Source organism: Ochotona curzoniae, unplaced genomic scaffold (assembly GCF_017591425.1).
Source record: "Ochotona curzoniae isolate NIBS_2020 unplaced genomic scaffold, NIBS_Ocur_1.0 contig_1302, whole genome shotgun sequence".
Lineage (NCBI taxonomy): Eukaryota > Metazoa > Chordata > Mammalia > Lagomorpha > Ochotonidae > Ochotona > Ochotona curzoniae.
The window spans coordinates 18410585-18434448 of record NW_024465035.1 but is presented as its reverse complement, the minus strand read 5'-3'; the positions used below and the strand labels follow the sequence as shown (position 1 = coordinate 18434448).

Here is a 23864-nt window from a genome sequence, read left to right as displayed (position 1 = left end):
TTGACAGAGGAGGAGTGTTCCCATTCACTGGTTCACTCCACAAATGAGTCCACAGATCTGGCTGGGCTGGAGCCAGGGGCCACTAAGGCCACCTGGGTCACTCACAACGGTGGCAGGACCTTAACTACTGCAGCCACCGCTGCCGGCTTCCGGGTGTGCTTTAGCTGGAGTTAGCAGCTGAGAATGAACGCAGTTACTCCAAAGCCAGGTACTCTGCCCCGGTCTCCCGTGTGGATGGCAGAGGTCCCCGCACTGAGGTCATCCTCCACTGCTTTTCCGGGTGCAGCACCCGAGAGCTGAAGCACAGCGGAAGCACCTGTGCCTGGAACAGGCATTCCTGTGCAATGTCATCTTAGCAGGTGGTGGCTTAACGCGCTGGACCACAACGCTGACCCCGTTCCTCGTTTTCAAAAGCACGCACTTTTAGAAAACTCCATTCACTCAAATCACATTTTGCAAACACAGTTCTAAGAACTTAATAACAGTAATACATTATTTATTTCCTTTTTAAAATATGCCCAGCAAAATGTTCTTCAGTGTTGTATTCATCTGTACAACATCCAGGATTTAACTTTTTTTTCACTTTTCAGAGAGTAAACAGCTGTTGCTTTAACCATGCACTTCACTTTTTGAACTCTTGTGTCTGTCTCTCTCAATTAAAATTAAAATGATATGTATATGCATTAAAGTAGTTAAAGGTTGGGAATTCTTTCAGCTGAAACTACCAAAAGTAACCAATGGTGTTCTCTCAGCATTGTTGGGCACTGAGGCAGCGTAAGTCCACACTGAAGGTCTCAGGCAGTGACTTTATACCAAAGAACTTATGCAGCAGCACTGAGAGCTTCCAGCTTTGCTGCTTTCTGCGGGGTAGTTTGTGAGAAATCTAAATTTTAATCTAATATTACTTTAAATTTGAAAGTGCACAGTTGTCATTCCATAACAATAGGACACGAACACGGAAGTGGGTGAGGCATGGGCTGTCAGTTAAAACACTGGTTGGACACACACATACTGGTTGCGGTCCCCGGATTTAAGCCCTCCCCACTCCCGCCTGCAGCCTCCTGCTGCTCTCCTCCCTTGCAAGCAGCAGGCCCCTGCCACCGCGTCGCAGACTAGAGTTCCTGGCTCCTAGCTCGGGCCTGGCTCGGGTCCCAGCTAGTGCAGACCTCTGGTGAGTAAAACAGCAGACCCGAGTGCTCTCCTTTGCTCTCTGCCTCCCTCTAGCTCCTTCTCTTTTTCTCAAAACAAATTCTTTTTTTTTAACTAAAATGAAAAAAATGCTAAAAGATTTTGACTCATGCCCCAAAGAAATCAGATGGTTAAATGAAACATGTAGCATGACACCTGTTCTTTAACATGTTGATCATAGGCAATGTAACATATTCATTTTGTACGTTAAAAAAAATCTTAATTATCATATCTCTAACATCACTAAGATTAAGTGTTCTCACAAAAAGAGAATGTGAGGCAATGTACATATTAAAATTAGTGCAACTTAGCCATTCCACAACTACATATATTTCAAATATATATTTCAAAATATACTTTAAATTTGTCATTATGCAAACTGAACAAAAAGCAAATTAGCAAAGGCATAAATAAAAATCATCTGTAATTCTACCAATAAGAGGTAACTGGATCCCACGATGTAAGAAATATTCCTTACCTTTGTGAGGTGTCCCCACAGTTGTTGCATAGATGTTCTTTTCGTATTTTTTTAAACGGTCTTCTAAGTTGTGAATCTAAAAATAGCAAATGGCATCTTAAGATTCATTTTAAAACTATATGTAAGAACAAAGGAATGCTCTAGGCACCACATTTTTTAATGCTGAAGATGCATAAATAGAGCAAATGATTTCTTAAATATGATACAAAAAAAGCATAAGAAACTAAAGAAAAGATAGACAGTTTATTAAAATTAGAACCTCTTGTGCCTCAAAGGATACTATCAGAAAAGACAACCTGCAGAATGGGGAAATGATATGTGCAATCTATGCATTTGATGCAGGGCACCACCTGGAATATACAGGAGGTACAGAAGATTCAACAACTGAGAAAGCACTCAACTATAAACAGGCAAAAGGCTAGAACAGACACTGTTCAAAAGAGGCACAAAATGGCCAACAAATCAAAGGACACCACTTCACCCTGACAGCAATCATCAAAGAATTTCAGAGGGAGGGTGCGGAGAAATCAGAGTACTTAGACTCATCTGAGGGCATGAATAATGGCACACCTGCTTTAGAAAGCAGTTTGGCAAGCTCTCAAAAAGCTAAAAACAAAATAATCATATGATCCAACGATTCCACTCTCGGGTGCAAACAGGTGTTCCAGCAAAAACTTGGACACCAACGTTCCTAGCAGACCTACACTAGCTCACAGTCGGGGGGACAACCCAAAAGTTCACCTGGTGAGTAAAGTACCGTGTTACATATTCACAACACTCAGTCATAAAAAGGACTGATATGCCCAAATATTCTACAACATGGGAGGATCTTGCGAACGCTCAGGCAAAGGAGGCAGACATTAAATAAAAGGCCAGACAGTGTCTGACCCCACTAGGTACAGAAGTTCCCTTTGGGCCAATGAGACAGAACAGAAAGACGGCGATGGCACCACAACGATGTCAGTGAACCCAAAGTTGATGATCTGTGGATTCCAAAATCATCACAACAGCTACATTTCACGTGTTATATACACCTAATCACATTTAATAAACTCTGTGTGTTTCTCTTTGGTTGCTTATGCTTTTTTGTATCATGTATCTTCCTGTGAAATTTTGAAGAGGCTGAAACCAGACAATTTGAAAGCACCAATTCTAAGACCAGATGGAAAAAGACAAACCACTGAAGAAGTAAGAAAAATAAAATCATATTGGGACTTAATATCTGCATAGGTTTTAAGAGAACTAAAAAAAAGAAAAAAAAATCCCTGGAGATGTAACTTGGAACTTGGCCTGCTGCCTTGGGTCACTACTTCTTTAAAGTTTGGAAAAAGATCTTCTAAAAGCTCAAACTCTACGGACACACATGTAACTAGTCCATGGGTACTTAGTCACTCTTGGAGGCTTACAATGGAGGAGATACATTATTCACAGAAAACACAGTGCCAAATCATATCAAATTAGGAAAATTTAGCCACCAGCACTAAGGCCTGATGTTAACCTTTTCCACTGGTTAAAACAGAAACATCCTCCTTTGCAGAACTCACGTTACTACAAGTCACGCAAACATAAAATTTTATCCAAAACACTAAAGCATTACCAATAGCAGATTTCAAGTATTCTCACACAAAAAATATGTGATTGTGAATTAATGGAAATAGTGCCAAATCTAACACTTTTAGTTTTGGCAATAAAATACCTTACCTACGACAAAGAGAATTTAAAACCAACTACTAAATCAGATGTTTCTCCAAAAGCAATGGCGTGAGCTAAGTGCAAACATCAACACAGATTTAACTGAAAACCAGAGGCCCTGATGGGCAGTACCTGTTCTCTGAATTCCTGTTCTTTTAACTTGGAATCGCTGACCAGTGTGGTCTTCTGTGCCAGCTGAGTCTGAAAGAACAAGAGGATTTCAGGGATGCAGACGGGTCCCAACGTGGGACACATTCTGTTCTGCTTGGCTCATTCTTTCTGATCAAAACCATCCCCTTATCTGTGCTGACAACAGAATGCTTCTTAAATGCACTAACTTCAGCCAAATGTACTGACGAGTCAGCCTCACCTGGAGCTCCACGATGGTTGCCTGAAAAGGAAGCAGAAGGTAATGTACACAGTGCAGTCAGCTGGTACAGAAGGAAAAGACAACTGCGAGGTGCTACGGGGAAATGAGGAGCCAGTGCTAGGGAGAGCCGCACCGAGAGAAAGCATCTCTAAGGATTTAAGGTATGTGCTTTTCATCTCATCTTTTCTTTGCTGCTTTAAAATTTTATGTGCAAAGTGGAGGGAAAGAGTGAACACATGCATGGGCATACGAGTGAGGACAATTCCGTTCGCTGGTTCAGTCCCTAAGTGGCCACAACCACCACCAAAGTGTGGGTAGGCTGAAGGCGGAATCCGGAAGTGCATCCTGAGCCTGCCTAGGAGGGGCGTGGCCCCCGAAGGGCACCTTGGGACTCCCCAGAAGGGGCGTGGCCCCGGAAGGGCACCCTGGGCCTCCCCAGGAGGGGTGTGGTCCCGGAAAGGCACCCTGAGCCTCCCCAGGAGGGGCGGGGCCCGGGAAGTGCACCCTGGGCCTCCCCAGGAGAGACAGGGGTCTCAGAAGTGCACCTGAACCTCCCCAGGACGGGCAAGGGTCCCGGAAGTGCACCCTGGGCCTCCCCAGGAGGGGAAGGGGCCCATGTACTTGGATCATTATCTGCTGCCTTCGCAAGCACATTAACAGGGAACTGGATCAGCAACAGGACAGCTGGGATTCAAACCATGACACCAATTTAGGACACTGGTGTCACAAGCTACAGTCAGACCTGTCAGGGCACAAAGCTGGTCCTTGACACTGCTTATTACTGAGACACACCCAGAAAACTGCTTCGGTAACAGACATTCAAGTTCTTGAGCTTTAGTTTCCCTGACTGTAAACTGAAGGGGGAAAAAAAAATCCCAGTTAGGACTAAATGAGCTGAACACAGGTTAGTAAGGTGAATCAAATCCATAAACAGCCAAGATCTCAAAAACATGATGCAAACTCAAATTCCTCTCACGTGGTCACTGCTCGGGCTCTCCTCCTGCTGCAGCTTTTGCTGGTACTTTTTTTGCAGCTCCTCAAGCTGAGTCTGTAAGTCCATTACTTTTGCAGTCATTTCTTCTTCACGAGCCTTTAAAACAATAATTTTTAAAGGTGTTACTAAAAAAAAAAAAAGGGGGGGGGAACCTTGTAGAAAAGAAACATGGCCTAGATAATGAGCATAAAGTTTTTGAGACACGTTTTCCTCGTTTTATTTTTAATTCATCCCCACACCTTCCTTCAAGCCCCAAGCTCTGCCCCCTGCTGCCCTCCATCCCTAGGGCATCATTCCCCGGCTCCACTACCTCTTGTCCCACTCAGCTCATTAACCTGCCTTCCCCCTTTAAACTGCGGCCATCAGACTTCAGCAGCAAGCGGTGTATGACACAGCACTGGGGCCTATCCTGTGCCTGACGACTTTCACCTTTCCTGTCTTGGGATTGCATCTCCAGAAGACATTCACTCACACAAGCTAGAAGGGATTTTTATGCATGGCGCTATCCAACCAGCTGGCAACTTGCTCGTCACAAGCGCCGAGGGAGTCCACACTCCCTTTGGGTAGACAGGACACACAGATCAACAGACGCTCCTCTGTCCTTTTCAGCAAACCCACACATGTCCTTGACATCCGCCCCTGTGTCAGACTCCCAGTTCATTGGCGATAAAATGTTCAAAACCTATTCTTCAAAAAAATATCATTCTCCCATGTGTTGGTAACCAATGAAATGACTCACTGGCCCAGTGATCCTACTGAAAAATCTGCTCTATACCTGTCCTTACATCCCTTCATTTGTCTTAAAATTGTCATAATGTAGGGCCCAATGCAATAGCCTAGGGATCCCATGTGGATGTCAGTTCGTATCCTGGCATCCCCACTTTCCATCCAGCTCCCGACTTGTGGCCTGGGAAAGCAGTCGAGGACAGCCCAAAGCCTAGGGACCCAACATCCCCACGTGGGAGACCTGGAAAAAGTTCCTGGCTCCTGGCTTTGGATCGGGTTAGCACTGGCTGTTGCAGCCACTTGGGGGGTGAACCAGCAGATGGAAGATCGTTTCCTCTGTATCTTCTTCTCTCTGTGTATCTGCTTTTCCAATAAAAATAATTAAAAAAAATGTTGTGATGTATTTATTGTATAAAACAATCCAGACCTCTCCTCATCCTTTATAAATCTTGCAATAAACTTTGCGCTAAAAGAACATTTGGAATATTGATCTGCGAAATGAAGACAAGTGTTTGCTGAGTAAGGGACTTCACAGGAAAAACAAGTACGAAGAGGCATCTGATTTAACAGATGCTGGCTGGCCAGAAACACGCAAAGACTTTCTCAAAAAGAAGCCCCAGCAGATAGCCCAATGGCACAAAATAAAGCAACGAGTTACACAACACTGGGAAAACCCAATTTTAAACACTACTTTGTCATAAACGTTCCTTCATTTTTTAATTGAAACCAATCCACCTATCCTCTTACTACAAAAAGCCCGATGGCCCTCACACTTGAGTCAGTGCTGTCACTGCACCACGACATAACTCCTTTCCGTGGCCATTTGTGTCCGTGGGGCTCAGCCATGCTTGAAAGGATCACATGTGTGACCACTTCATTCAGGCCCGGATTTCAATATGACAATTAGTTATTTCTGACATTCCAAAGCCCTCCAAAAGTTAGAAAGGAATTGTTAATATGCTATTTCTAGTTTAAAATAATTTTGGAATTTCCTTTGTAAAAGCCTTCCGGTATTGTTTAAAAACAAAACAAAAACAAGAAATTACTGTTGAAGTAAAAAATTTATTAAAATATAATAAATGTTTTTTTTTAAATGCATTTGGTATCTGAAGCAGGTATAGAGACTACTCTCCCATGAGTACGGGACAGCCTGGAGGTGGAACTGGGCCATTGGGAAAACACCTCTTCTTAGGAAAATCCAAGACGTCACCCACCATTCCCTCTTACCAAGTTCCACCCTAGGCAGTATCCTGGCACAGCAGGCTAAGCCTCCACCTGTGACACCTGCATCTTTCCTGGAGTACCAGCTCCAGTCCTGGCTGCTTTGGCAGCTGGTTTCATAAGCCCTTGAGGCCAACTGAAAAATCAATCAGTGGACAAAGTCCCTCTATAAAGAATTACTGATGATAAAAGTTTCCAACTTTTAAAGTATGATTTCTTTCTTCACTTGAAAAAATCAGAGCTACAGAAAGGGATTGAGAGAGATCCCGTTCCCTGAATCCCCAGACGGCCACGGCAGCCAGGGCTGAGCCAAGCCAAGCGAGGAGCACGGAGTTTTCTCTAGGTCTCCCACATGTGTCATAGGGTCACAAGCACATGGGGCATCTCCCACTGCTTTTGTCAGGCCATCAGCAGAGAGCTGGATCAGAAGCAGAGCTGCCAGGACATGAACCGGTGCCCACGAGATGCCAGCATCAGAGAGGCCTTACTACGCCACAGCACTGGTCCCTAAAGTTTCCAACTTGTTAAAATAGGGGAGGGAACAGTAAGAATGCTACCTAAGACAGGAAAGGCAGGAAAGTAAAAGTGCGTTCATGTTGCTATTAGTGAGTCACCGAAGGATTTTAGTAGCTGATGGAAGCACAGCTTTCTGCAGTCACTTTATTGAAACAGTCTGATAGGGCTTTTCAGAGACGGAACAAGCATAAGAACACAGTAAGAGAGGTCTTCAAGAAATTCAAGGAAAACAAATGGTGAGGGAATGATTTGGCGATTTGTGAATTTTATGCACCAAAATCAAGTCATTGCATGTTCTATGTATTTCTGGAAGTAGCCTTGTACACACACATCCTGTATAAAAAAACTAATCCCAGAAAAATATTAAGCGGCATAATGATGCAGAGTATGTCTAAAAATCAAGACAACATGGTATCTACTGAGAATGGATAATATTTCATTCAGTGGTATTTGCATTTAAAAACTTACTGAGGTACTGTATGGTATTGTGGCACTCTCCCTTTAATTACAAAGTGCACCCTGAACTACCCTATACAGTAGTCAATATCCACCCTAGGCCAGAGCTGAGCTGAGCTGAAGCCAGGAGCCCAGGGCTTCTTCCCAGTCTCATACATGCAGGTGCAGGGTCCCAAGGCTTTGGGCCATCCTCAACTGCTTTCCCAGGCCAAAAACAGGGAGCTGGATGGGAAGCGGAGCCATCAGGATACCAGCGCACCTGTGGGATCCCGGTGCATGCAAGGTGAGGACTCCAGTCGCTAGGCTACCACAGCAGGCCCTTGTTTCAGTTGATTAAATGTAACTCCTATAAAATGCTAAGTTGCAATATGGTTCACATTGGTGACCTGCATTGCATTTTGCTGAGAAAAAGGAGGTGACCTGTTGACCCTCCACTTTCAGGACCACCACCCTAGTTTACCTAAGGTAACAGCGGGGCTCGCTCCTTTTTCCCTCACCCTTCTTTTTACAGCCACCCACCAGCACCTTTCAGAAGTCTACCATGTGCCACCCCAGGATCCAGAGACGGATAGCTGCTTCACAGGAGGGAACCCTGGAGCTGTGACACGGCTTAGCCCCAGCACACCAAGCTCCCTGTCCTAGACACTCACAAGTAACTTCACAAGTAACTGATGCCTTCTCCAAGTCGCTTTCTTCAGGTTTGATTTACAAAATATATGAAACTAAAAAAGAATTAATGCTCTCCCACTAAGTTTTAAAGAAACTACTCAATCCTGCTAAATTTGATTTTCCTTCTGGAAAAACAAAAAGTAAAACTGAATTAGCTTTTAATGCATCTTCCAAATTCAGCATTCTCAAAGCATTCAAGAACTAATGCTTAGGGAATGTGTAAGAAGTAATGTGAAATTACTAAATTTTTAAAATAAAGTTTAAGGCTTAACTATTATACAGAGGTAGCATGTCTAGCAATGCGTAATATCCTAAAATTTCAGTCATTTCACTTTTCATATTCCACTTATAGAAGAATTACGAGAACTTATTTCTGCCTGCATTCCTATGCTAATAGTTGAATCATAATTCTTTGATGTGGGATTCTTAATCATAAAATGGTTGCGCTGTACAGTGAAACAAAGCTTGGAGTAACTCAAGAATCCACAAACCAAGCAAGAATCATCTGCCTTTTTTGTATCTGTAGGTGTTCTGGTGGCCCAGAGATCCACTGGCACCTACAGCTCATCCACATGGCATGTTCTACTCATGGCAAAACCAAGGATGCATTCGGTCCCTCCCCCTCAAGACCAACACAGCCTCTGCACACCGGGCAGGGACAGAGCAGACTGTCACGGTCCTCCCAGAAAGACACCAGCAACTCCCCAGCCACTCCGAGGCACAGTGTCCTTTTGCCCAGCCTTCACTTTCACGCAAGCACAAGGTCTGGACTCAGCCTGCTTCTTGCACAGTTCAGTCTGAATTCATGAGGAACACATAACTAGTCCCCCCTCTACTGACTCACTGTTGACTCGATTGTTTAGCAGAATTTCATCCAAAAAACCCACGATCCTGTCAGAAGAGTCAACTTAGCCTCTATAAATCTGCACGTAATGCGGAAGTACTAATTTGGGTAACATCATACCACACAAAGCTCTCCATATTAGAAAATGAGGGGACTTTTAACAATACCATGGAATCTAATATATCTACATTTCAAAAGAAAGAGAAAATTAGGTACATCAATGATTTCTTCGTATCTTTTGGCTGTTCTTTTCAGATCTTCCTCTTTCTCGGCAATTTTTTTATGTAACTGATTTGTCTCTTCTTGATGGCTTTCCAAAAGTTCAGCTTCTACCTCCTGCGCCTTACCTAGTAAATAAATGGACATACACAAGGAAACACATTAGTCAATAATACCTACATGTCAACTTGGCAAGAAATTCAGTTCTGAATTCATCCTGATAAAAATCCACTTTATATGTCAGCACTGCAAGACGCTCAATGAGACGTATGGCTCCACCATGATCGGAAGCATCCTCCTCTGCTTAAGTGTCTTAATAAGATAATGAATTCGAGACCACTTTGAGGTTCTTTGATGTGCGCCTCTTCGAGGCTATTCCACTGGCAAGCAGAGCAGGAGCCCCTCAGAGAACATTCTTGGGCAAGGATCATTCTCCCTGCTGCTCCCCAGCTCAGCAATAAGCTTATAGTCTCAGAATGGGTGTTTAACACAGAATTAAAGATGCTGGTGAAGGTAACTGCATCCCACAGCAGGTGCCTGGGTTCCAGTCCTAGCTCTGGTTCCCAAACCCATCCTCCTACTATGGTAGAGACCTGGAGGCAGTGGCAATGCTTCAGGCACTTGGGGCACCGCATTCCCAGTGTGAGCCTGAGCCAGCCCCAGCCATGCACTGGGAAGCAAACAGCTCTCTCTCTGTCAGACTTTGAAATAAATGAATAATTGAAGAAAGCACTCTCTAATCCGTTCTTTGCTGAATTTAAAATTTGACTTACTGATGGTCTCCTTTACGGTCATTTCCAGCTCCTGCTCCTTCTGTGCCAGCTGGGTGTTGAATTCCCTCATCAGCTGTTTCAACATGGAATTGTGCTTCAACTCCAGGTCCTCCTGCTCCTGTCTTAATCACAAAAATGAAAGCGTTAACTGCGGCCTCACACACGAGAAGCAGCCAAGGGCTGCCCGGTCTTCCAACCAGAGCACATACTGATCTTGCTGGTGTGAAAACATTTCAAAACATGCGTTACATTGTGTGCAGAGACGCCACAGGGCCCTCCAGGGAGCAGTCCTGGGGAAAAACAGAATTTTTCCTTTCCAATTTAAATGTGCACCTTATCTATCCATGTTACATAATAGTACCTAAATACCAGAAATGATTTTTTTCAAAAGAAAATAATTACTTGGATACATATCTAATAGCCACAATCGTACACACAAGAAAAGCTTTTTCTCCAAAACAGATATGTGATAATTACTGTCTCATGCCTTAAGTTGTTTTTATTTCTCCTCCATATTTAACTTAGGGGTTTATGTCTTCCTTCCGTTTTGGGCAGGTGAAAAAAACTGACCCATATAACTTAAAATAACTGCATTAGGCACAAGAAAAAAAGAAAAATTAAGAAGTACTGCCTTGAAGAAGCATCTCTGCTGAAACAGAACTTACTTGATTTTCTCTTCCATTTCCTGTTCGCACTCTTTCTTTACTATGTCCAGTTCTTGCTGATGCTCCTTCCTTAACGCCCGAAGGTCTTTCTGCAGCCTCGTGATCTCCTTGCTCAGCTTCTGCTTCTCCCGCTCTGCCCCGGCTAACTTCAGCTCCAGCTCACTGTGCTGGCTTTCCACGTCACTAGATGGCCTGGGTTGGCCCACATGTGACCCGGTCTTTTGTCCAACACTTTCCTCCAAGGCTTCTGTGGACTTATTTTTTTCATCCGTTTGCTGTTGTAAAGCCTGCAATTTTTCATATTTTGAGGTCAACTCTCCCATTTCAACTCTATGAAGTTCCTTCTCTCTTACCAAGCACGAATCCAATTCTCTTATCTTCTGCTCCAGGATCTGGCAGGTCCGCTCCTTCTCCACGAGGGCCTTCTGGACATCACCAGCTACATTGTCCAGGTTCTGCTTCGCCTCTGTGTTATTTGAGCCTCCCTCTTCTTCCACGTGCTGAGGTGCTATCAGAGAACATTTCTTGCTTTGACCTTGGAGTTCTTTCTGAAGATGATCGATCCTCACTTGGGCTTCTCGATTCTTGGTTTCCGCCTGTTCCAACTTCGTTAGGAGCTCCTGGTATCTGTCCTGCATTTCAGAGCGAGAAGACACTGCCTCTTCTTTCTCCTGCCCTAGTCTCTGCAACAGGTTTTCTTTCTCAGCTAAAGTCCTTTGTAAGTCACCAATCTGTTCTTCACATGCCTTTTGCACGCATCCTTGGGAATCTGTCGCATTTCTGGCTGAACCGGGGACATCTGTTGCTTCTGACCGTGGGGAACTCTGCCCTGCCTTCAGTTTTTCTTCTAGGATGCCAACTTCCCTTTCTCTTTCCTGCAGTTTCCCATGCAGCTCACTCACACGGCTTTCTGTGTCTTTTTTATATTGCTGTTCTTTCTCTTCCATTTGTGATAACAACTGCTTCCTGATGGCAGCAATTTTTTGTTCTGCTTTTTTCTTCAGTTCTGCTAATTTTGCAGCATTTTCTAACTCCAGTCTTTCTTCCAAGGCCTTCAGCGCCTCCTCTTTGCTTTTCACATCCGAATGCACCTGTTCCAACTCTTTCTTCTTAGCCTCAAGTTCGGTTTGCATGGAAGACACCTGCTTTTCAAGATCTAAGATTTTTCCTTCTGCTTCTCTAACCCTATTGTCCTTTTCTTCTCCTAGTTCTTGAAAGTGGTGAAGTTTCTGGACTAGTTCTTCCTGTTGGATACCACTTTCTTGATTACTTCTAAGGGTTTCATTTAAGGACTCAATTTCAACTGTTCTCTGAGTAACAAGGTTCTCTAACTCCACAATTCTGGCTGCCTGGTTCTTGACCTCGGTCTCTAAGTCACGCTCTTTTTTCTCCATCTTGCTCTTGTTCTCTTCCATTTCGCCCTTTAAACATTCCAACCTCCTGCTCTGCTGCTCAAGGTCCTCCTTCAGGAAGCGTATCTGCTCCTCCTTGTCACCGGTCTCCCTTGTTTTCATCTCCAGTTGCCCCTGGAGCTCTGTGATGGTATTCTGGTACTGCGTGTATTTGGACTGTGCCTTTTTCTTCCATTCTGACAACTTGCTGGATGAGGAATCTACCTGCTCAAGAGCAGAACTTTTCTCTTTACTCAAAGTACTGACTTGCAAAGACAGGTCCTGGACCTGCCGCGACAGCTCGCGTTGCTGCTCATTGTACTGCTCTCTCAGGGATGACACGGCTGCTTCTTTTTCACTCACACTGACACTGTTTTGAAGCTGAGCATTCAAGTCAGCCAACTGCTGGCTGAGACTGCTGAGCTCGGATTTTTTTTCTTGAAGCTCTTCCTTCATCAGCGTGAGAGCATTGATGTTTTCCGATAACTCTTTCTTGAGCTGTGTGATACAAGACTCCTTTTCTGAGGCTGCCTGCTGCTGGTTGCCTCCCTCCTTCTGCAAGGCCTCCTTCTCAGCGACAAGACCTTCAATGTCAACCTTCATGCTCTTGATCTCATCCTCTTTTTCTTCTAACTGATGGGTAGCTTGTTGAAAGGAACTCTTCAGCCTCTCCTGGTCCTCCGTTAGCTGCCTAACTTGTGCTTCCAGTTGAGAAACTTGGCAAGTCTTACTTAGTAGTACTTCCTTCACTTTCGTTGCGTGGTGCTGACAATGGGAGATCCTGGAGAGGATGGCATTAACTTTACAACTACTGGCGCTGATGAGCTCATTTGCCTTAGTTTCTAAGAAGGCTTCAGTTTTCTTACAGTAACCATCTAGCTGGGCAGCCACTTCCTCAGACAGTTTTTGGAATTCCAAGGTTTTGTCTTCTAGGTTTTTCTTACTTCTCTCATGTGAAGATTTCAAACTCTGGAATTCTTCATCGGTCACCTTTAATTTGTCGGTCAATTCGGAAATCGTGAGCCTATCTCTCTCAGTTAGCATCTTCAGTTCGACGAGCTGCTCTTGAAGACAAGTGTTTTCCTTCATGGATTGATTCCAGTCGCCTTCCAGCTTTTGAAGCTGCGCCTTCAGTTCAGTTTCATGCTGTGTGAGAGACTCTATGTGGACACACTTCTCCTTCAACTGTCCCTGTAATTCCTTGAACGTTGCATCCTGTTTCACGCTTCCTTCCTTCAGCCACGTTATTTCCCTGCTCAGCTCTTCTTTTTCACACCCAACTCTGAGGACCTTCTGCTTCAGGTCTTCCAGCTCCTGTTCTTTGTCCTGTAGCTCAATCTCGTGTTTCTCCTGCAGGTCTTCAGCTTGCTGACTCAGCTTCTTTTCCCAGCCTGCTATGACGTCGTTGAGCTCCCGCCGGTGCGCCTCCGTGAGACTGTCTAGTTGCTCCTTCCGGTTTGTCTCCAGTCTTGCCACGGCATCACTGATTCCAGCTGAGTTAGCCTGTGCCATCTCCAACATCTTGGCATTGAACTGTTTCTCTTTCTCACTCAGCTCCAGCACAGTATTTTCAAGCTCTTTTTTAAGTTTGGCTTCCTGATCTAACAATTTCTTCTTTAGCGTTTCTTGCATCTCCTTTGCCTTCTGTTTAATTTTTTCCATCTTTTTCTCTTGGTTTTTAAATTTAGTTTCATATTCCTCACGCAGAAGACTAATACTGTCTTCTTTGGCTGATAACTTCTGTTTGAGTATCTCAATTTCTTTGCTCTGCCCTTCTCTCATTTGTAAAATCGCATTTTCCTTCTCCATCAGGACCTGCTTTGTCTGCTCCTGCTCCGTGTTGCTGTCTTTGAGCTGACACTCGTAGTGCTGGGTTAAAGACTGCACCTTCTGCTCCATTTCGCTCTTCTGTTTTTCAAGTTGCTGTAGCAAGTCCCGCACTTGGATTTTCTGAGTATCTAATTCCATACAAACATCTTTCTTTTGTGTTTCAACTTCAGCTACCTGCTTGGTAAGAAGACTTTTTTCCGTTTCTAAATCCAACAGCTTCTGCTGGAGCTGAGCCACCTGCTCCTCGTAGGCTGCAGCTTGCTCCTGGGTGGCACTCTGGTGCGACTGACAAAGGTCCAGTTTGGCAGATGCCTGCTGCAGCTCCCCTTCTGACCTTCTCACATCTGCCTCTAGGTTTTCCACCCGGGTCTGATGTTCTTTCAGATGCCTGTCCTTTTCCTCCAGGAGAAGCCCGAGTTGATTGATTTCATCCTTTAAAGCCTTTTCCGTTCTCTGCATCGACACCTCTTGTTCCTTAAGGATACTATCGACTTGTTCTTGGTGGCGCTGTTTCTGCTCATTCAGTTTGGCTTCTAATTCCTGCTTCATTTTACTGCCTTGATCCTTTAGAAGGGAAAGCTCTTCTTCTAGCTTGTGGCGGGCTTTTAATACATCTGAGAGCTCAGCAGATAACGATTCTAGCTCTGTTTGCTTCACGTCAAGCTTCTCTAAGGTCTTCTCGTTCATCTCTTGAATGTGGGCCTGGAAGAGAACCTCCTTCTCTTTCAACAACGTTGCTTTCTCCTGCTCACACTTTTCTCGAAGTTTCTCCACTTCGGTCTGGTGCTCTTGCTCTAACGTGCGGACCCTTTCAGCCCACAGCTGGTCCTGCTGGTGCTGCAGGCTTTCTAATTCCGTCTTGTGTTTTTCAACCATGATTGTAATTTCTTTATTGTGCTTATTCTTTTCGGCTTCCAAATGAACAGTCAAATCTTCTGACTGACTTCTGCTTTCTTGCAAGCTTTTTTCCAAAGAACTTTCCAATTCAAGAATTCTCTGTTAATGAAAAGTTGTATTTTTATTACATACTTGTTTACTAGCAATAGTATACAGACATGGTGTCTCCCACCCAAAGATTATAATTTAGATAAATAATTTTAACTATCATATAAAATACAAGAAACAAGAAAGAATTTGTGCTCAAGTACCAAGGAAATCTGGTAATTGCAAGTAGATTTTTAATGTAACTCATAGTTCCAGATTCTTCCTGATAGGCTAATCATTTCACCTGTCATATTTTCAAAAACGGTCTAAGTGGACAGTCAAAAATAATTAAATAAGAAACAAATTGATTAAAATTAAATAGAAAAAGAACCAAACAGAACAGAGCAACTTTTGCTATGACTATTAGTTATTTTCTACATTTTGATTTTAAGTCCTACAATATTATTTTCATTATTTAAATTTGGGAGAAAAATATCTGGTTCTTGCACCCTTAAAATCGTTATGTATAGGGTGTTATTTTTTTATCAAGAAAGAAAGAACGTCTACAAATGTTAGCAAAGGTGCTGTTTTTCCATGAGAACATCAATCTGGACTGAATGTGAATTAGAACGTCAGAGCTGGAAAGATCCGGAGGAACTACAACGTCCAGTTCTTCACGTGACGGGTGAGAAAATTAAGGCGGAATTAATTTCACAAAGCTAGTAAGTAGAAGACAGAGACCTGCCAAGCACACATCTCATTCCACTATGCCACGCTCTATACAGTTGGTGATGGGGCAAGATATGCAACTGTTCTATTGCCTAATCAAAGTCAGAAATTCAAAAAGTTAGATTTCCAAACAGGTAGCATATGTCAAATATTGCTAAAGGAAGGTGGAAAGCCTGAAAAATGCACTTTCCAAGGCATATTTACAATTATGTCCATCAAAAACTGTATCGAGAGGCTGGCATAACAGCTTAGGGTTAAGCTTCTGCTTATGACTCCAACATCCCATTTGTGTGCTGCTTTAAGTCCCAGAGAACGGCTTCACTTCCAGTTCAGCAGCCTGCTAATTTGCCTGGGAAAGAAGTAAAAGATGTCCCATGCGTCTGGGCCCCTGCACCCATGCGGGAGACATGGAAGAAGTTCCTGGCTCCTGGGCCCAGTGTGGTGTAATGCCTAATGGCTAAATCCTCACCTTGAACACACCGGGATCCCATGTGGGTACCAGTTCGTGTCCCGGCTGCTCCACTTCCCATCTAGCTCCCTGCCTGAGGCCTGGGAAAGCTTTGAGGACAGCCCAAAGCCTTGGGACCCTAAATCTCCATAGGAGACCCAGAAGAAGCTCCTGGCTCCGGTCTTTGGATCAGTTCAGTTCTGGCCACTGCTACCACTTGGGGAGTGAACCAGTGGATGAGAGACATTTTTCTTTGTGTCTCCTTCTCTCTGTAAATATGATCTGCCTTTCCAAAAAAAATAAATAAGTCTTAAAAAAAAAAAAAAGTAGTAGTTCCTAGTTCCTGGCTTCCACTTGGTCCAGTTCTAGCAGTTGCTTCCATTTGGAGAGGGAAACTAGCAGATGGAAGCTCTCTTCTCTCCCTTTCCTTCTCTCTCCTTCAAATAGATAAATCTTTCTTAGAAAGAAAGAAAGACTACAATGAGAAAGAATTGGAGAAAACTTCAATGCAGAAGTGGGCTTTGATACAACTGTGGTACAAGCAGAAAATGGATTAGGATCAAGACACAGTATGAAATAAATCTGGACAGGCCAAAGCATGCCAGAGCCAAGTGCTGCCTGCAAAACGAGGCCACGTCGTGGAACTCAAGGACAAGGAAACAGAGGAGCAGAGCAGCTGGAGACAAACTGACACCAATGCGGCACAGCGTTAAGGGCCAAAGAGCCTCAAACCACGCCCATGAGGGGTTCTCACGCATGACAAATGAAGATCATACACAGCTAGTTTTGACTTGAGAAGAGAAAAGGTCTTCTGAAATGCCAATTTTCACACATGAACGTTCATAGCTCTGAGGCCTGACCACTGCTGACACTTACGGTTCTGTAAGTCTCCACTTCGTGCTGAAGGTTCCGCAGTTTATTTTCACTGTCTGCGAGGGCTGCTTTCTTCTGCAACTCTAACTCTTCCAGGGCCAAAGACCCTTGCTGCTCTTTTTCTTGGGTGATTTTCAAATATTCTAATTGACTTTTTTCCTGTGCCAAAAACAATGAATACCACCTCAGACTCACATCTGTCTTAAGCATTCCTACAACACTTCGACAGGAACCGTTTCTTTCACTGGATCTGCACTCAGCAGGGTGAACCAAGCAATATAGGTGCCTTTCTCCTCCCACGCCCCGCTCTGCAGAAACAAGATCCCGTGGTACTTCCACTATGGTCTGGTCAAGCTTAGACACAATTTCTACTGCTATAAAGGTGTTGCTCCGGGAACCCCACGCTGGCTATTTTCCCATTACTTAAAACTTTGTGCAATATTACAACAAGTATGAAAAGGCACACGATTGTACTGACCTCCTCTTTGTACTCCAGAGTTTGATGTTTCAACTCTAGAAACTAGATTTTAAATTTGTAGAAATCATGAGAAATAATTGCCTGGAGTAAGGAATCCCACATGGAATACCAAATTAGAATTAGAAGGTTACTTGTGAACACCGAGATAAAATCAAGGAAATTCCTAAAAAACGATTTTCAAGCCTGAAATGGTTCTGTGATTACCCTTACTGCAGGGCAATATTTCTACTCAAAGTGTTTGCCAGTTTGAGAAAAGAATTTCTAAAGGGCACTTTTAACATTAATGTTAATGTATGAATGTAAACATGTTGCCTGAACTTCAATTAAGAAAAGTGTGCAAATCTATGTATAGCTTTTGCTTTTGGTTCATATTGCCAAAGCAATGCTTTCAGTTCACAATGTGGTGGTAAGGAATACTCCTTTAACGAATGATTTTGTGCAATGCTAAAAATACAGCAATAAGAAAATATTGGTTTCTACAGCACTGATGTGAAGATATTTTAAAGACATTGTCTTATTTGATAGAAAGTATATTTTAAGTTAACCTCTATGCCCATAAAAAGAGGATTCTGATACTCTATCAAATTCAGAAGCGGCGAGTTCACATGCGCACGTGTAGGCTGGAAGCACACAGTGGCTCCTTTGCTCTGTCCCTGAAATACATCTGATGGTGTCAGTTCCTCTTTAAGGCCAGCAGTGAAGGCCACCCAGGGCTGGTGACCGCAGTGTGAAGGCCTTCTCAGGAGTCCCGCTTCATCCGTGTCACTCTCCTACTCCAGCTCCTGTTGTCCTACCATAGCTTAAGTGTTCTTGTGGACTGTTTCAATTCCTTTCCAGATATGTGCATATTTGTGTGAATTGCAGAACCACAGACTAGTCTGACCCCCAACGAGCCATACTGCAAATCCATGTGTCCAGCTGCCTCCTGCAGCAGGAGAGGATGTACGCTGCCAGACCAATGCGATCGGAGATTCTCAGAGCCCCGAAGCCCGTGGGGAGTGGGAAGAGAGGATGTGAAAGACAGCAGATTAACCTTTTAAATATAATTTATCAGCCTTTTGCATTAAAGTATTTTTAAGTTGTACGCAGATCCCCTATAAATAGCCTCAAGTATACACAAACTATACTTCTGCCGTCAAAATTTTATGGCAACTTATATGAAAGGCCTTCCCAACGGAAGGAAAAGAATTTTCTTTTTTTGCTTTCACTGCTTTATTTACATAAAGATAAGACATTTCCTGCATTTCACGTATTCAATTTTAAGCCTATAATTATACTTTACGCCCTTTCTGCCTCCCACTTCCTTTTTTTCTTTTTCTTTTTTTTTTTTAATTTTTGGAATAACAGTCACAGGTTTAATCCTCCGATAAATAAGGAACTCAACAAGCAGAAAGTAGAGGACCACTTTTTCTCAGGAATACAGGAAAGGGATATAAATATCAATCAAACCTAAACATGTGGATTTCACTCCTTTTTTTTTTTTAATTTTTGTATCCTATATCAGCTAGCAGAAATCAAAGAAAACATATGCTACCATCTCCAGTCGCAAGCATGTTGCAAAAAATCAGAATTCCATTCTTTTTAACGGCTAAGTAGTATTGCACAATGTAAATACACAACACTTTTTTTCATTCATTTATCAGTGATGGACATCTGCTGACTCTGTATCTTAGCTACTTTAAATAGAGCTGCTATAAATGTAGAGATATAGAACATTCTTCCATATACTGATTTCATTTCCAAGAGAGGGGTGGCTGGGTCATACAGATCCATCTCACATCTTTGAGCAATGTCCATATTGCCTTCCATAATGGTGGCACTAGTTCATGTTCATGCCAGCAGGATGCAGGAGCACTTGGCCCCCACATCTTTGCTAGGTCTCTAGGCCTTTTTTTTTTTTTTTGGCCATTCTAACTGAGGCAAAGTGAAACTTCACTGTAGCATTTGTTCGAATTTCCCTCATGACCAGTGATCCTGAGCATTTTTCTTTCTTGGCCATTTCTATTACACCCTTTTAGAAAATTCCATTCATGTCTTTTATTTTGTTTTGACTTTTTGAGCTTCTATCGGTATATTTTGTATAATAATCTGTTATTACAGTTTATAAGTATTTTCTCAAAACCTGTCTTGCAAGAGCATTCTCCTTGTTTTCTTCAAATCATTTGATGGCTTCAAGTCTTAGGTTTAGATCTTAGACCCACGGAGCTGGGTTTTATATGAGGTATAAGGTCTTCTTTTCATACTTTTGTATGGGGAGATCCAATTTTTCCAGGACCCACTTGTTGAAGAGACTGTCCTTTTTTCCAAGGAGTGATTTTTACCTTGCTCCTCAAAGATTAGTTGGTTGCAAATGTGTGGCCTAATTTCTATGGTTTCTGTTCTGCTCCAACTGTCCACATGTCTACTTTCGTGCCAGTATCATGCTATTTTGATTAAAACTGACCAATAGTATGTCTTAAAATTTACTATGGTGATGCCTCCAGCTTTGTTTTTATTGTTTCAGACTGCTTTAGCTGGACACGGTACAGCAGCCTAATGGCTAAAGTGCACATCTTGCATGCGCTGGGATCCCATATGGATGCTGATTTGTATCCCAGCTGTTCCACTTCCCATCCAGCTCCCTGCTTGTGGCCTGGGAAAGCAGTCGAGGACAGCCCAAAGCCCTGCACGTATGTGAGAGACCCAGAGGAGGGTCTTGGCTTCAGATCAGTTCAGCTCTGGCCATTGCGGCCACTTGAGGAGTAAACCATCAAATGGAAGATCTTCCTCTCTGTCCTCCTCTCTGTGTATCTGACTTTCAGATAAAAATAAACAAATCTTTCCAAAAAATTAAAAAAACAAAAGACGGCTCCAGTGACCCACGGTCTCTAATGTTTCCACACGAATTTAGGGCAAATTTCAAATTTTTCCAAATTTGAAAACAATTCTTTGTATTTCGACTGAGATTGCATTCAGTTGAGTCTACACATTACTTTGGGTAGTATAGAATTTTGGTGATACTAATTCTTCCAACCCACAAACATGGAAGATGTTTTCATTTGTTTTATATCAGCTTCTATTCCTTTCCTTCATTTTTTGTAATTTTCAATGGAGAGATCTTTCACATCCTTGGTTAAATGTATCCTTAGGTGTTTAAAACATTTTGTAGCTTTTGTGAATAGGATAATTCTTTCCCAACCCTGGCAGTTTGTATATTCAACTACTATTGCTTTTTGTGTGTCCATTTTATATTCTGTAACTTTACCAAACTCTTTTAGAAGTTCCAATAGTCTCTTGGGGAAATCTCTCGGTTTCCTCTATACTGAATGATCATGTCATCGGCAAAAGGGGATAAAAAAAACTGGACTTCTTCCTCTCCCATCTGTATTGTTTTGAATTTTCTTCTCCAATGGTTCTGGCTAAAACTTCAGAACTAATTGAATAGAAACGGTGACACAAAGCTTTCCTGTCTGGTTCCAGATCTTTGTGGAAATGCTCCCAGCTTTTCCCCATTCCATATGATGATGCCTGTGGGTTTGGTGTATAATGCCTTAACTGCGTTGAGGAATGTTCCTTTCGTATCCAACATGCTTAAGGTTTTTATCATGAAAGGATGCTGTATTTTATTATATGCTTTTTCTGCATCTGTTGAGACAATCATGATTCTTATTCTTCAGTTTGCTAATTTTGAGCTATCACATTTATTGCTTTCTGCATGTTAAGTCATCTCTGTATCCTGGGGAGAATTCAACTTGTACTGTTCCAACAAATCTTTCAGCAGAAATCTGAATCTCCGATTTCAGGGTCCCCACACGGGCACAGGGTCAGGGTCCCACATGGGCGCAGGGTCAAGGTTCCCACGAGGGCACAGGGTCCCCATGTGGGTGCAGAGTCCCAAGGCTTTGGGCCGTCCTCATCTACTTTCTCAAGCCACAAGCAGGGAGCTCAATGGGAAGCAGGGCCACTGGGATTAGAACCAGCACCCATATGGGATCCTGGTGCACTCAAGGCGAGGACTTTAGCTGCTAGGCTATTGCTCCGGGCCTGGTTTTTTTCTCTTTAAAATGTAATTCAGATCAAATACACCGAGTTTTGAGCTCTAGTATATTCAATCTGGTGAGTTTGCAGTTTTGTGAGTTGGTCTTCATTCTGTTTCTCAATAAACTTGACTTCTCCTTTCGTCTCCCTAACTACAGCCTACTGTCAGGTTGGGAGGGATACACTCGTAACAAGCAAATAAGCAAACGGCCGACAGTTTGTCACATCAGCCAGTTTAATTTTCACACAACACTAAACTAAAATCTCAGGCAGCCCCTCTCATTACCCTGCTAGCCTCTCTGCATACTCACAGCCTCACACTCATACTCACACTCAGAGCCTCTCTGCAGAGTGCCATGTCAAGCCAGGAAGTAAGGGCCCAAGGCCTAACCTGATAATACTGTGAGGTTTACTGGGAGCAAGAACAAAGCAGGTACTCACGAGAGCCACTTTCATCTGCTCCTGAAATTCCCTCTCTCGGTTCTCAAGTTTCTTGGTCAGCTCTTGTTCTTTCCTGGCCAACTCTTTTTCATGAAGCTTCTGTAGTTCGGCAATTTGTTCCTCTGAGGACTTCTGAAAATGGGCCAAATAGATAAGACAAAAGTTTAAAAAAAAAAAAAAAACCCAAAATACAATGAGTGGCTCCACACATAAATAACATCTTACTACAGTCTAGTCAAGCTAATAATTTAAAAGGAAATACCAGATCACATTTCTCACATGTATCAAGAGTCACCAAAGCCATGATAAATAAAAGCAAAAAATGGGTTTGCTCTAGTTTGAGTCAAGAGTCTTACCGAACAGAAGCTGCACCTCTGCCTCTGGCGGAGCTGTGCCCCTCTGGGCAGGATAAGGAAGTTTGCGGGGCGAGGAACGAGGTTGCCCTAGCAGAGGGCGCTTCACCCTCGTCAATCTGTGTCTCATTTCCAGGCATGGAGTGACCACTAACCTTACAGAAATGCCAAATCTTCCCATGCAATTCTGAAGAGTTAACATGACCAAATAAAACCATCAACAGAATGGCCGGAAAGTCGCCAGCTAAAATGAATCCACAAAAATAGCCTGTAATCTGAGGCCAGCATTTTTATGGCAGTTAGACACCACTTGGGACACCCACATCCCATTCCTGGAGTGCCTGGGCTTCAGTCCCCAGCTCCCCCGGATCCTCTACCTTTATTTAAAAAAAAAAAAAAAAAAAGATTTTCTTTTTCTTGTAAAGTCAGATATACAAAAAGAAACAGAGACAGAAAGATCTTATATCCGCTGGTTCACTCCCCAAGTGTCCGTAAAGGCTGGAGCTGAGCCAATCCAAAGCCAGGAGCCAGGAGCTTCTTCCAGGTCTCCCACACGGGTGCAGGGTCCCAAGGCTTTGGGGCAGTCCTCGACTGCTTTCCCAGGCCACAAGCAGGGAGCTGGATGGGAAGTAGAGATGCCAGGATTAGAACCAGCACCCATATGGGACCCTGGCACACACAAGGAGATTTATCCTCTAGGTCATCATGCCGGGTCCCCCTGCTGTACTTCTGAACAAGCTTCCTGCCAACGTGCCCCTGTGAGGCAGCATGCAGCGGATGTACGGGGACTTGGGTGAGCCCCTGCTGCCTGCACGGGGAACGGGGACTTGGGTGAGCCCCTGCTGCCTGCACGGGGAACGGGGACTTGGGTGAGTCCATGATGACTGCACGGGGACTTGGCTGAGCCCCTGCCATCATTTAGAGGAGGCATTTGCAGAGTGAAACAATGGATGGCAGTTCCTCAGTTTCTCTGTCACAAACTAAGTGATTAAAAGGAATACTCAATCATTTTCCAAATATGTGAATAAGGGGAGGCTAGAACTAACAGAATAAATTAATACAATAATTAACATAATAATACAATACCAGCACATGGCCAGGTAAAGCAGTGAAATATCTCAAAGGAGCCACAGAAAACACCCCTACTTTATTAACTTAGTCTACAATAAAAATAGTAGAGCATAACACAGTAAAAAAAAGGTGGAATAGTAATTATATAATTACCATTTAAATTGCTTTGTAATTATCTTTAACATTGAAGCTAGATCTCTACCTCACTCCTTACAACAAATTTCTGCTGGATCAAAAATACAAGCGTAGAAAAAGAGAAAAAAAGTGACAGAAGAAAAGTTAGCTAAATGTTCTCAGAATTGAGTATATATTAAACAGAAATGGAACAAAAATTGAGAATATTTTAAGGAAAAAGTTAACTCACTTATCAAGAAAAGAAAAATGTCCTGCAATATGCCTCCAAATAACAAAAAACCAACAAAACATAAGCCAACAGATGAGTAACTGACAATATGTTTAGATTAAAGCACCTTATATTCGAAGGACATCTGCTCACCG

At 43.1% G+C, this 23864-nt stretch overlaps 1 protein-coding gene across 2 annotated transcripts in view; it reads right to left on the bottom strand.

Annotated features, from left to right (window-relative positions):
• The window catches only part of GOLGA4 (golgin A4), a 92277-nt gene that overhangs the window by 19771 nt on the left and 48642 nt on the right, over positions 1–23864 (bottom strand). For both annotated transcript variants that reach the window (XM_040964746.1, XM_040964737.1), the window contains 9 exons: positions 21943–22074; positions 17010–17165; positions 10812–15028; positions 10147–10268; positions 9371–9501; positions 4705–4818; positions 3729–3749; positions 3491–3559; positions 1667–1742 (listed from right to left, as the gene is read on the bottom strand). In XM_040964746.1, coding sequence (XP_040820680.1) covers positions 1667–1742; positions 3491–3559; positions 3729–3749; positions 4705–4818; positions 9371–9501; positions 10147–10268; positions 10812–15028; positions 17010–17165; positions 21943–22074 — 5038 coding nt within the window. The remainder of the gene's footprint in view (positions 1–1666; positions 1743–3490; positions 3560–3728; positions 3750–4704; positions 4819–9370; positions 9502–10146; positions 10269–10811; positions 15029–17009; positions 17166–21942; positions 22075–23864) is intronic.